Raw genomic sequence first — 14,366 nt, 5'->3', positions numbered from 1 at the left:
GCGTGTGCGCTAACAAGACAGTGCTAACAGCTTGAACGCCTCTTTGCAGGACTTTGTTATGAAGATAATCCGCTCTCTGGAGAGTCCGTCTTCAGTCATCCGTGCCAAGGCCTTTCTCGTTCTTCTGCAGGTCCTTATGCACAACAGAGAGATGCTTCTGCTCTGCTGTAACTCCAGGTAAACACTCTACACCAGGGGTGCCCAATCCTGCTCCTGCCAATCGACTGTCCTGCACAATTTATCTCCAACCCTAATCAAACACACCTGCCTTTAATTTTCAAGTGATCCTGAAGACCTTAACTGGTTGCTTCAGGTGTGTTTAATTAGGGTTGGAGATGAACTCTGCAGGACGGTCGATCGGAAGGAGCAGGATTGGGCACCCCTGCTCTACACAATGAAATCCCTTAAACCAACTGTGCAGAATACATTGAGAGAGCACACACGTTATAGATCCAGTGAAATGCTTCTGTTCCTCAATAGCGCTGAGAGCCAAATATACACGGAACGGTAAACAAAGACACAAGCACAAAGGAAAAAACAGGAGAGATGTTCCTCTTGTGCCCCATATCCAAGTACAAACACACTACAAATAATTCCACATATGAATCAGAAAGAGAGAAAGAGACCATCATGGAGATGGAGATAGGGAAACGCATAGACTAAATCAATATCATATATGTTTCATAAATGGTTGGTGGAGAGATGCATGAGAGGATGGAAACTCTAGTGAGTCTGTTGCTCCACTGGACAGTAACTGTTTTAGTTGAAGGTTTTTAAAGATTTCAGTGACTTTCCTCTGTTATGACTGCAAAAGTTCCTCAAAAGTTCTTCCCATCATTCATAATGTTTCAAACATCTCTAAATATCCTTGTATGCATGATTATTACACATTTTGGCAAATATAATTAATGCTTGCTCATACCAATTAAGAAGTGTTTATTTAAGGGTAAAGTATGTACGATTTTGTATGTTTAAATACACTAGTGCAAAGTGCCCGTGCAAAATAAATTTTTGTGTGTGTTTTTAGTAATTGTTGGTTCGCCGTGTTTGAGTGCTCATTCCTCATTGTTACAATTACACAGCAAAAGTTCAGTGACATTTTTATTTGTGCATGGTAGAAAGCAAATACTGATACTGACATAATGACATACAATAAATATGGAAAATTTAACTACACAATTGAGGGAGCAGGCTACACAGTGAACTCAGAGAAAACGCTACGCTTGAGCAAACAGTTTGTGTAGGCCACTACAAATGATGCCTGTGAAAGAGACTGTGAATGCATTGAATAGGATATGTTTAGTTGGTGAATAGCATAGGCTTCTATTACACAGTAGCGATAACGTTAAACGCACCAGAATAAAATATAAAATTCAGAAATAGAAAGTGTAACTGACTTACAGATTCAGTTAACATCCACAAATGAATAAGCGCGATTCAGACGATTCAGGGAGCAGGCTACACAGTGTACTCAGAGAAAACGCTACTTAAGCTCCGCTGCTTTCTTCGACCCTCTCTGTCTCTGGTCTTGCGCTGTGCTCACTCAGTGTCAGTGTGAGAGGGGGAGTGGCCAGCGGCTAGAGCGGCAAAAGTCAATATGTGCCTCTTTGACCGATATATTTCACGATATCTTTTGCATTTCTAATCCAAACAATGTCAAACTTGGCAAGACGCCCGTAGCAAGACACCTGTCAAGTTTGAAATCCATTGGAGTAACGGTTCGAGAGATATGCGAATGACAGACACACAGACAGACACACAGACAGACGTTCCTGTAATTTAGATCCAATTACCCCCAAAAAAGGGATCCAATGACCCAATTTATTGTTCATTGACTACTATTAGTATGCCATTCATTGGTTTTTTCCTCCCACAAGTGTAAAGATTGAGCCTCCCAGACACCATCTAAACATTGAGAGCAGTACCAATAACTGTAGCAGGCTGAGCCAAAGGGTGTTTAGCCACTGTGGGACCATGGTTGATGCGTTACATGGGAAAAGAAATTCAGCTTTGGTTACAGAAGTGCAAGCCAAAATTCACTGCATTTTAGACCTTTAAATATTAAACTGGTCATTAACACGTCTTTTACCATGGTCTGGTCATTAACACGTCTTATAACATACTCAATTCTGATTGGCTGGAAGGTGTGCAATAAAACCGTTTAATGCACAGGTAGTTCCAAGTCAGTTTAATCACAGTTCAATATTAATGCGCTGTTTTCATTGAAGCACACAGATATATACATCATTTGCGCTGTTTTCATTGAAGCACACACACGCATACGTCACTCGCACACGTATGTTAGGAGGTCCCGCTGCACACAAACAGAAAATTCAGAAGCACAGAAACTTTTCAACGCTGCCCGCAACTTCTAGTAATAAAATAGCTTCGCTACTGAATCACTACATTATATTTATCAGCAACGAGGGGGTTACATCGAAGCTGTGAGTTACTTCAAAATAGCGTTGTTAATAGAGAGAAACACTGAACAGACGCAGGTACGCATTTATCATCATCTCTCTCTCTCTCTCTCTCTCTCTCTCTCTCTCTCTCTCTCTCTCTCTCTCTCTCTCTCTCTCTCTCTCTCTCTCTTTCTCTCTCTCTCTCTCTCGATAATTAATGCAAATAAATATAATCTTACACACTACTTTATCTCTGTATTTGATCTAAGCGGCCAGATCTAACGAGCTGTAACTGACAAAAATAAATGTCAGTTTGACCCTTCTGGTCAAAAATTGCGATGCAAACAACAATAACAGCTTTAAGTTGTCAATGCTGGCAAATGACCATGGTATAAGCGGAATAATCCACAGCTAGCAATTGTTTTATGCACAGATAAGACGTGGTTTATCCCTTACAAAGCGAACATTACATTGCAATGCAACAGGCCACAATGGACACTTTTATACAACATCATAAAAAAAAAAAAAATGTTCCAGTTTATAATGTTTGCTGTGATGTGTCCAGTATAGACAGCCTCAAACAGTTGTGGCGCATCATGTTAAAGACAGTGTTTATCTACTTAGTTGCTTTCTCATGACGCATAGCAGCACAGCTAAAATTATTCCTAATATGTTGCCTACTTTTACCCGTTCACAAGCCTTCACACTGTATAATAGACTCTCTTTTTTTTTTTTTTTTTTTTTGCCTGCAAGAATCACTTCTCTGAAATAACAGGATTTGAAATATCATGGACTTTAAGCTATAAGTTTTTGGTTGGTAGAAAGTTAATAATGAAAAGATCTCCTTAAGAAATTAGAGTGTATACATGAATTTCAGAGATGATAGATTATAGATGAGAATTCATCACCCTTCATCTGGATGATGATTGCAGGGGGAGAGCTGCCTCTAGACATGGCATGGGAACTTAAATAGATGGGTTTCATTCTCTCATCCTTCAAATGTCTCTCTGCTCCCAAAGTCATTTCCTCAAATAGGATTAGTCAAAAAGAGATTATTGTTGAAGATAGTTTGATATATATAAAAAAAAAAAAACATTTTATTTTAAGGTGACATCGTTACATATTACTTCATGTACTTTACTATAGTAATAACAGTAAATTATACATAATTACAAGTCACTAACCCTAACCGTAACTCTATAGTAAGTACATGATGTTAATTAATATTCCTCTCTACTTATTTGAGTAAGTACAATGTAACTGTCACCTTTAAAAAATAGGCCCTATCATACACCCGGCACAGTGCGGTGCCAGGTACGACGCAAGTGTTTTTTGCTAGTTTCAGCCTGACATTTTCACATCCTGCACTACGTTGTTTAAATAGCAAATGCATTTGCGCCCATCTGTGCGCCCATGGTCTGAAAACGAGGTGAGTTCAGGAGCCTTGCTATTTTGAGGCAATTGAAATAGACTGCGCCATTGACCAACAAAAACCTGGTCTAAAGTCAACGGCGCAGTATTTTTTTTGTTATTTTGTTATTTAAAGGGCGCATTAGTAATGTGCGCCTATAGGCACACACACAGCAGCACACAAACATGCTAAACATTACAATTAAAAGGATTACGATGTAAAAGATGATTATTATTGTATACATAAAGATATGGTGGAATCCGACTTGTCTCGTAGATGGTCTGCTTGCGTGCTTTAACCTCGCACACGAGCAGATTCGTTTCCTCTCTGGAGAAGCGTTCAGTTTTTCCGCTTGCAAATTCTGTCATGTAAATAGCGAATCCATCATGGCGCGAGCGCAACTGGATTTTAAAGGGAGTGGGAGATGAAACTCTGATTGGTTTATTGCACGTTACGCCCAAAACACACCCATTACTCATTAAGAGAATAGGGACAACCCTTTTAGACCATGTGTCGAGCACGACAACCATTTTTCCCGCCGTTAAACTAGCAAAAGTGTATTCGGACACGCCCTAAGTGCGCTTTAGACCATGCGCTTAGATCATTAAAATAGGGCCCAAAGTAACCAAAAATGTTGCCATTGGAGAGTTGTTTTTCAAACTGGTTTAGGGCTGTTAATGATTAATTGATCATTTTAATAGTTTATTTGATTATTGATTAATCAATTTCAATAGCTATATGTTAAGTATTTTTAAATACAAACTGCTTACAAGCTAAACAAAAGTGCAGGAGAACGTTTCTGTTCACTGCAGATGCTTTGCTAGTGTGTTAAACATGATGTCAAGCATTATGAATGTTCTCCACCATCTCCCTGACAGCGTCTGATGTATCATGTCAGTGTAAATCTTGCTGCGAGACCATTTTGTGGGACTATTTGGGATGGCAAGGGATAAGGGTGTTGTTCTGGATATTTTTATAATTCTTCTTCAATTATTTCTATAGATGTAAAAAAAAACTAAACAAAAAAAAAACTAAACAAAAAAAAAACAGGTTGTGATGTTTTCCATATATTTCATGCACATATTGTCACTTAACAATCTGCTCAATAAACATATACATAAAACAAAAATACAGAGGACTGAAAAAAATTTTTATAGAGTAAAATAACAATACTCTAACAGTATTTTTCATACTGTCCCAGTTTAATATGCAGAGACAACTGTGAGATTTCCCTGAAAAATTTAAACTGAGACTGTTTTACTTTCAAAACATGGCATTAAATGAACAATACAATCAACAGATTTTCCTAGCCCAGCTTTTTTTGGCTTGGCAACGGATTGGCTTGACCTTCGAACTGTGAAACCAAATGACAGATCATTTTTAAACTTACATTTTCCATAATTGAGTCTCTTTCCTTCAGTCTTACATAAGACGAATGAATCTTGAAACTGATCTCATTATTCCTTTTGTATGTACATCTTCAGAATATAACCGGTCATTTTCTTTAATCATGTTCTCCTAATTCATCTATATTTAATTTGAAGCCAGTCTTGAACAGCTGAAGCTCCTAATTGCTCTCATCACTGTCTTACAAACACAGGATGTCTGTCATCACTAGCATTTCCTCTGCCCGGGAACGAGATGTTCTCTCTCTCTCTCTCTCTCTATTCCTCATTTTCTCCTTCTACCTCGAGTTCAAGCAGTGCCGCACTGATGGAGTATGTCAGAACTGACCCAGCGTTCCATCTCCCAGAGTGAGAGCGTTTCCTCGCTGTTCTCATAAACACTTCTCTAATTATCTGTGCAGCGTCTGCTGCATACAGCCCTGTCAGATGAGTGCGTCAGCCCGCCTCAGAAGTGCCAAACCGGACATGTCGTGTCCAGCCCCTCTCAGGTCAGAGCAGACACATTGAGGTCTCCCAGTTTCCAGAAAAGGGGATGTTTGTAACTCAATGAGACTGCAGCAGAGCTCAGAGGTATTGAGGAGATGTGTCTGTTCTAGGATTGGTCCTCTGGAGGTTTCTGATGGAGGAGGGGTTGGAGCTCTACTGGAGGTTTTAATTTGAACATTGAGATAAGAATGTTTCATTTTAGAGACTGCAGAAATGGACTTTGCAGAATATCTGCATTGTTAAAGGTTTTTCTTTTTTTTAACAAAACAGTGGTGATAAATACTAACTGCGACTGCTGTTAACTGATCATTCTAACTCGATTATTCTCTAACAGTGTGTTTGTGGCATTTCCCTAGCATCCATCTGGATTTAAAATTTCATATTTAATGTGCTTCCTTATAGCTTCATAATGGAAGCTTTATGATTTAGATCTGTTTATGGACTGTCTCATTCATGGTGTCAAGTGGTCTAGATCAGTGGCGACTGGTGTTAAAAACAATTTTTTTGGGGGGGGGGGGGGGGGGGGGGGGGGGGGTAGGGGGCGCAAACCATTATGAATTATTAATGCAGGACTGAATGTAGGCTAATTGTTAAATAACCATATAACAGTTATAATGTATCATTAGCCTAATGCTTAGCTAAAAATGGAAAATTCAGCATTTAAAGCATGCCATAAGGTAGGGTTGGGCAATAGCCAAATGCCAAAGAATGGTGATGTGTGGTATAATCTCAGTATTTTTTTTCTTCTATTTGAATACAAATTACTTTATTTTTATTTTTTTTATATCCTGATCAATATTGTCCTACAATGTTCATATTGAAGGCTATGAAAACAAACATAGTGAATGTAAGCTTGCAGTCTATATAAGCACGCTATCCAAAAAAAAGGGGTCAAATCACATTACATTCTAACATTGCAACATTCCAATCTAGAAACAAAATAATTATTTTTAAAGAAGTAGTTACATTTACTAAACTTAAAATGAAAATAAATAAAAACAAAACTGATATCATAAAAATACACTTGTAGGTTTGAAATTCAAACCTACAAGCAAAATGGAAATATTTGCTTGACTTTCTAACATTTACAGATGGAGAATATGTTCGTGGAATGTAAGTTATGCACTGAGGAAATTATTGGATGTCACTTCAGCTTAAAGATTATCCTTTATCCCCCCAATCATGGGGGGTCCATTGTCAATAGTTTAGCAATGCGTGATCTCATTTTCAAACCATGCATATTTCTGTTGGTCAATGCGGTAAATTAGCACGACCAACATACACATGTTTGTGTGGATTCCAATTGAAATGACTAGATTTCACCTGCAAAATTTCACTGAGCAATGATAAATGTGACCGCATTTTAGAGCCCGACCGATAAAGGATAAACCGATACAAATATTTGGTGATTTAAAAATCCGATATATCGGCCGATATATATATATATTTTTTCAAATACAGAAACGCGTAACAAAACATGAACAGATTTCCCTAACATTAGTTATTTGTCGTTATTTAAGAGTCCTCAGCCTTACTAAAATAATATGATAATGCAGTTTAAAAATAAACTTGTTTGTTTTATTGTCACAACAGAACAGAATATATAAAAGTTCTGATAAAATATAATGTATAAAAATACAAACTTAAGATATGAAACTTAAAGTCCTTTGAACAAAAAAAAAGTCAACTATTATTATTAATATTGACAGTAATAAATCAATTATGTAATAATGTGTGTGTGTGTGTGTGTGTGTGTGTGTGTGTGTGTGTGTGTGTGTGTGTGTGTGTGTGTGTGTACCTTGAAATGCAATGTAAGTCGCTTTTGATAAAAGCGTCTGCCAAATGTCAATGTTATAAGCTACCTTATAATTACAATGTCAACTTGCTTATCCCTTTACCTGCACTCTTTTAATTCTATCCATCTATTCCATCAAGCTACAACAAACCATTTTCAATCATCATTTGCTGCCTGCCTTCTAAAATCTACTACTTAGTGATGCACTAAATACATTATGTGACTCGTTAATGCTGCGGCTAAACGAAGTCAGTAACGCACACTTGGATTTCACACACGTGTAAAAGAAAAGCTAACTTTTATGCACAGGCTATGTTTGATACTTTTTCTCTATGTCTAAATGTTCACTCCTCGCGTGCCTAACTTACATTTTACAATGCAGAAACTGGAACTACAGATATGCTAGTTATAAATACAGTAATCATTACTTTATTTAGGCAGAATAAGTTTGTTGTGATTTCCGAGCTCATTAGCCGCGTTTCCACTGTTGGGCCAGTGCGAGCCAGGGCTTTAAATGGGCCGTGCCGGGCTAATAGCCTTGGGCTAATAGCACCGGGCCTGCGTTTCCACTGTCGGGCCAGAAGCTCCACAGCGCTTCACTAAAACACGCCCGTAACATGCCTCTCTGGAACAACATCACACTAACCCATCATTTCACCAACAAATGGAAGTTTTATCAGAAAACTAATCAGAAATCACTGGAAACAGCGTTGAAAACAAACATGATAAAAGCGGCCGTTTGCTGGCATTTTTGTTGTTTACTTGAATATTTAAAACCCAAGCATCGATGTTTTACCACAGGTTTACAATAAAAAGTGATACATTGATCATAATGAATTAATTTATGTCAAAATTGCACATTAGTCACTCAGAAATAAATTACCGTTAGGTCTATTTCACAAAAGAAAGAGGACACACTTACTTCTTCAGTCGCGTCTGTTACTGTTTATCTGGTAGTTACAGGACATATTTACATCACATTTAGAAAGAATGATAATTTCTACAAATAACTTGTATGCCACCAAAAATACGACCTGAGGAGCTTTAGCAGCACTCTCTCGACTCCCATACAGATATTTTCAGTCAGAGAAACAGAGGAAGCTCCCGAAAAAAAAGTTGCTTTATTTTATGATAGTCCGGTATAAAGAGACGAGACGTAGGCTACTGACAAATAAAATAAAAACATGACTGTGATAGCCTTTATGATTGGTCTGATTTCTTCAAGCGTTCACTATGTTTTTACACTATGCGTATCTTCAAGCGTTTACTATGTTTACTATGGTAATGGTTAGCGCGCATAGTCTTTTGCATCACAAACACAAGGCATTCAAACATGAACGCGAGTTAAATTATTTTAAAAGTCTTTAATGCTGACAGAATCATCCGGCGCTGCCGTCTCCCGACTCAGGTGAACTCTGGACTCTGTTCGTAACCACTCCTCTAGCCCGAGCGATCTTCCTTGTAGAGTGCCCTCTGGTGGAGAAACTATGCAGCGCCAACACTCATAACATGGTTGAAGGGTGTTTCGTCCGCTTTTATTTTATTTTTTAAATATTCATTTATCGGCCATTATAAATGCCGATACCGATAGTTTGAAAAATGCCTAATATCGGCCCGCCGATATATCGGTCGGGCTCTACCGCATTTTAAGTCTATTGTTTTTTTTTGTTTGTTTTTTACTCCCTATCAGATTGTTTTAGTGGTAACTTTTAGTTGTCTTACCATAAACTACTAATGGCATTTCCACTAATTTGCTTGTTAAGTGCGAGGCAGATTCTGCTGGCTCAACAAAACAAAAATAAGTTATTTTTGTTGTTGTTGTTTTTATAACATTTCAGTAATAGTAACTTTATTAGGTCCGTAGACAACTGAAAAAAGCAAATATGCAACAAACAATAAACAAGTTGCAAATATGGAATTAACCCCCTGAGGTCGGCTGTATCGCCGGCGATACCAGCTCGCTTTTTTTTTATCAGTGTAAAAGAAACTCATAAATACTCTGTTGACTTTGATTTTCCATAGGAGTTTCATACATCAATCGATTCTGTTAAATGTGTATTATTTTTGTGTATACTCACAATAAAAACAAAGTGTTGTGCTTTTTGCCAAATAAAGAAAAATAAACACAAAGCGAGTTCTGCCTTCTCTCTGCCAGTGAAGTCCATTCTGAAACGCGTCCAAAAATGAACAATAACTCAGCGAATACTCAGTCAAACAGGCATACAGACACACAGGCATGAAGCTTGAATTCTCTTCTTTTAAATGAAGTAATTTATATAAAAAACAAATATTCTCATCTTGTGAAATCTGTATTAAAAGAGAGCGATTCCAGCCGAGCTCATCTCAGCTCATTACGTTTTAATCGGCCCCGCCCACGGAGAGCGCGCGCTATTCAAACGCAAATGACTGAGACGATCCCATACAAACTGTGAACGCCCACATATCAGCTCGAGAAAACACATCAAGTTTATTCAGATAAGTGTACTTGTCTACACTGTCTCGCAGCGCTTAGAGGAATAATAATAATGGAAAATGTACCTCAGAAGTGCTGGTATTTCGAGGAGCAACGGATGGAATACTGTAGTAAGTTTTTTTTCATTCTCAAGTAAATCGCGTTTCTGTGTGAATGAATGAACGGCAGAGATGCGCTGTTTACCACAACTCGCAAAAAGACATTTACATTTACATTTTCATTTATTAATTTAGCTGACGCTTTTTATCCAAAGCGACTTACAATTGCTAATTATGTCAGAGGTCGCACGCCTCTGGAGCAACTAGGGGTTAAGTGTCTTGCTCAGGGACACATTGGTGTCTCACAGTGGATTCGAACCCGGGTCTCTCACACCAAAGGCATGTGTCTTATCCATTGCGCCACCACCACCACCAAGACAAGACAGTTTAAATTTGAATTGCGTTTCTGTGTGTGAATAAATTATCTGCTTTTAGCAAACTATTTTGCTATACTGAGTAAAAAACGACTGAAATATGTTGAAATAAAATGTATTTGTACAAGCAACGTATTAAACTGCAAATTAACATTTATATTCCTTATAATAAAAACGAAAGACCTATGTTACAGACAAATGAAAGACAACATTTCGTTGATTAGTTTTGGATAGATTACACATTTTTGCTGTAAAATATCTGCCACCTCAAATAAGCTTTTGTTTGCCAATTTTTGCTAATATGTTAAATATAGTATGTTTTGTCAATGTAGGCTATATTCGAAGTAATGAATCCTTAACTTTGAAATATGTATGATAAAATGTATACTTTAGTTTTTACAAAGAAAGATTACACTTCAATTGTTGTTGTAATTGTAACCTTTTTAATAAAAAAAAAATATTTACAAGGTAGATGTAAACAAATTTTAAAAGGTAAATATAAGCCTTTTCTTTAAATAATTTTTATTGTGTTTTATTATTGACAAATTTGGGGAGAGGATACATATTCCAAAACTGAAAATGCAGTATGAGAATTAACTGCACAATTACTAGACATGTTTTCCTTGGATATTATACAATTTGCAAGCAAAATTTGTGAAAAAATAAAATAAATTGACATGCTTCCAACTGTGAACCAATTTGGTAGAATATATATATATATATATATATATATATATATATATATATATATATATATATATATATATATATATATTGCTCGTGCATTCTTTCTTGTGGCTATAGGTGACACACCTGAATGAATGGCTCATTAAGTATGCGGGCCCCATTGTCTCCTCAGGTGTGAATCACTACATATGCATGATGCTGTTGAATGGTTGACGCCCCTTGCGCATATTGCCTTTACAAACAAAAAGTGTTTTACAAGATTTAAATCAATGTATTGTGTTATGTGAATGATAAGGGCAGGATGATTTTCACATCATTTTGAAGAAAAAACTCTAGGCAACGACATCCATTAGTCAAAAGTCTTATTGTCACATATTTAGTATGTGTTTTGTGGCCTTATTTCAGAAACTTTAGTTTTTAGTTTTTTCAATAACCATTCATAAACATTATTCTCTCAAAAATACAAACATGTACATGCATGTTGCTCACATATTATGGTAGCCCTGTTTGTGCTAAATAGAGTGTAATTATACCTTTGCCATTAATATGTTTATAAGCAACTGAAAAAAGCACAAATGTCAGGGCATGTCAGAACATCTCAAGGACCCCAAAAACCCCTCAGACCCCAGAGGGTTAATTGTGCAGGGCTTTCACTGTGATGTTGAGTTATTGCCTGAGGGACATAAATCCTCTTCAGAGTTATTTGTGCGTGTGTGTGTGTGTGTGTGAGTGCATGAGTGAGTTAGGAACAACACACAGTGCTTACGTCGACTGTATTTATGTGAATACTCACCAAGGTGGGTGTTTTGGCATATTCCGTTTAGGCGCACAACCGGAGACACTATGCTTGTACGTGTTGCGCTCGAAATGTGCGTGCACAGAAAGCATCCTGTCAATAGTGGATTCAGTTCTCTTTCACGGCTTATTTCTATATATTAATATTTCTTTTTTAGTATCAAGCACATGCCGCTCTTTACTTTTTCATTCATCCATGTTTCTTTATTGAAAACCTTAAATGGTCCCTCTCACTGAAAACTGTAGGGATTATCATACGGACATAAATACAACACATTTATAGGGAGTAAAAAGTCTCTGTGGCTAAAAGTAGCCGGTGAAATGTTTCGAAGTGTCTCTTGGCACAGCAGAGCAGTTTCAATGAAAGGATATGTTGATTGAATCTGAGTGCAGGGTCTCAAGGTACTAAGTGGTTTGTCGTTAATTGCTGTTGTGACAATCGCGAACAGCACTGAACACGCACTATATTATTTTTCTAAACTTTTCATTACCTTTAATAGGCTGTACAACAAAGGAATTGTAATTGGATGGTTTTTCTGCAGGAAACTCAGTGATGTCAGTCTCTAGTGATGTCTAATTTTTTATCGATCATTTGTTGTAAAGAGTGAGTGCCATAGGTTTCTGAACGCTGTCTCATGTCATGACTTAAACGGATAAAAGTTTATATTAATAATGGTGGTTTCTCAAATACTGCATTATACAAAAAATAAATAATAATAATTTAAATATATATATATATAATTATTTTTTTCACCATTCCAAACTGAATTGAATTAAATTGAATTATTTATACATTAATTAATTTGATATATATATATATATATATATATGAATTAATGTATAAATTGAATTATTTATACATTAATTAATTTGATATATATATATATATATATATATATATATATATATATATATATATATATATATATATATATATATATATATATATATATATATATGAATTAATGTATAAATAATTCAATTTAATTCAATTCAGTTTGGAATGGTGAAAATTCTAAATGTCCCAAGACAAATTTATATAGACAGACTTAACTGAAAGTATGGGGAGCCATCCTGAAATTGTCATTGTAAGGTGTTGATAATGGAGTTCTTACAGATCTGCACATCTGGGCCAAAGAGTATAGAAGCCCAAGAGGCGAAACTCAGTTGTGTAACAGTCTGTAGATGGCGCTGCGGAGGCGCGTCCGCCATTATGGACTGAAAGCTGCTGAAATCGTTAGCGCCAGTCAATGGCAAAATCAATGCCTCTTCTCTCACAAAAATAAAAAAATAAAAAAAAACGTCTCATACACAAATGCACACACAATAGATGGTGGTGTCTGATTAATTACTGAGATCCTATGGCACCACTTCCATTTTAGTACTGTTTATAGTTCATGTGTGCACTTGCTAGATTGCACATCTTTTTTGTACCTTTCCGCCTGTAATAGGACATTCATAGATTGTTTTTGTTCTTGCCATTGAAACGTTCACTGTGTGCACTTTCACTGAAGATGTTGAAAAAACAAGTTGTTAATATTTTTGTGATATTCTATGTAAAAGATTAACTGTCTTTAGAAATGTTCATTTATAATTTTATTTATTTATTTATTTGTTTGTTTATTTATTTATTTATTTTTCCAAATCATATATATGGTGATGTTCACTAATTTCAAAATCAACATTTGAATAAATATCTTATTACTGTGTGTCTGCATATATATTATTTCATGAATTTCTGTTATTCATATAACAAGGAAAATGCATAATAGAACATAAATATTGATAGATTAAAGGTTTGCAGTAATTTTATAATTGTATCTTTGCAAACCGTAAGTGGTAGGCTAATGAAGCCGATTCGGTGGGGGACATACCCTTACGAAAAAGTACTATAGGAATCTTATAGTATTTTGGGACAAAATATTATAGTAATCTTATAGGAATACGAGCCGCTATAGTATTTCTATAGTAGTCCTATAGTCCTTCTATAGTAATATTTTGTCCCAAAATACTATTTTCCTAAGGGTAATTAGGCCATGCATAACCAACACATAAACGTAACATTTTCTGTCATTTAACGTCGGTCATCCTCATTAATGTATTTTAAATTGTTTTCATATTTAGATATGACGGCCAGAAAAAATTAAGTTATGTTAAGTTTTTGTTATGTTAAGTTGGTTCGGTGCCATTGACTCCCATTATTTTTCGGCGTTTTCCTTCAGTTTTCAGTCCATAATGGCGGCCGCGCCGTCACGTCATGGGGGCAACTGTTGCTATGGAGCGTTCTATTGAGTTTCGCCTCTTGGGCTTCTATACTCTTTGTCTGGGCCAGATTTATCCTAAGTGACTAAGTGCTAACTCATATTCAATTTTATATGTTTTTTTTTTTTTTATACACTTTCACGCTTTCATGTCTGCACTTCAAGTAAGCTACAGAATCTGAAATGCAATGCTCCTTTTATTATAATATGTGTTAAAATGTATTTATTTAAAATGATG

At 36.2% G+C, this 14,366-nt stretch overlaps 1 protein-coding gene across 1 annotated transcript in view; it reads left to right on the top strand.

The window, feature by feature from the left end:
- The window catches only part of ulk4 (unc-51 like kinase 4), a 321,586-nt gene that overhangs the window by 115,930 nt on the left and 191,290 nt on the right, over positions 1-14,366 (top strand). Inside the window, exon 22 of the mRNA XM_082150256.1 lies at positions 50-177. Within this exon, the coding sequence (XP_082006382.1) occupies positions 50-177 (128 nt within the window). The remainder of the gene's footprint in view (positions 1-49; positions 178-14,366) is intronic.

This window comes from Leuciscus leuciscus (genome assembly GCF_965113295.1).
Source record: "Leuciscus leuciscus genome assembly, chromosome: 20".
NCBI classification, from domain to species: Eukaryota; Metazoa; Chordata; class Actinopteri; order Cypriniformes; family Leuciscidae; genus Leuciscus; species Leuciscus leuciscus.
Note: the sequence above shows the minus strand (reverse complement) of the source record. Positions and strands in the feature narration are given on the sequence as shown.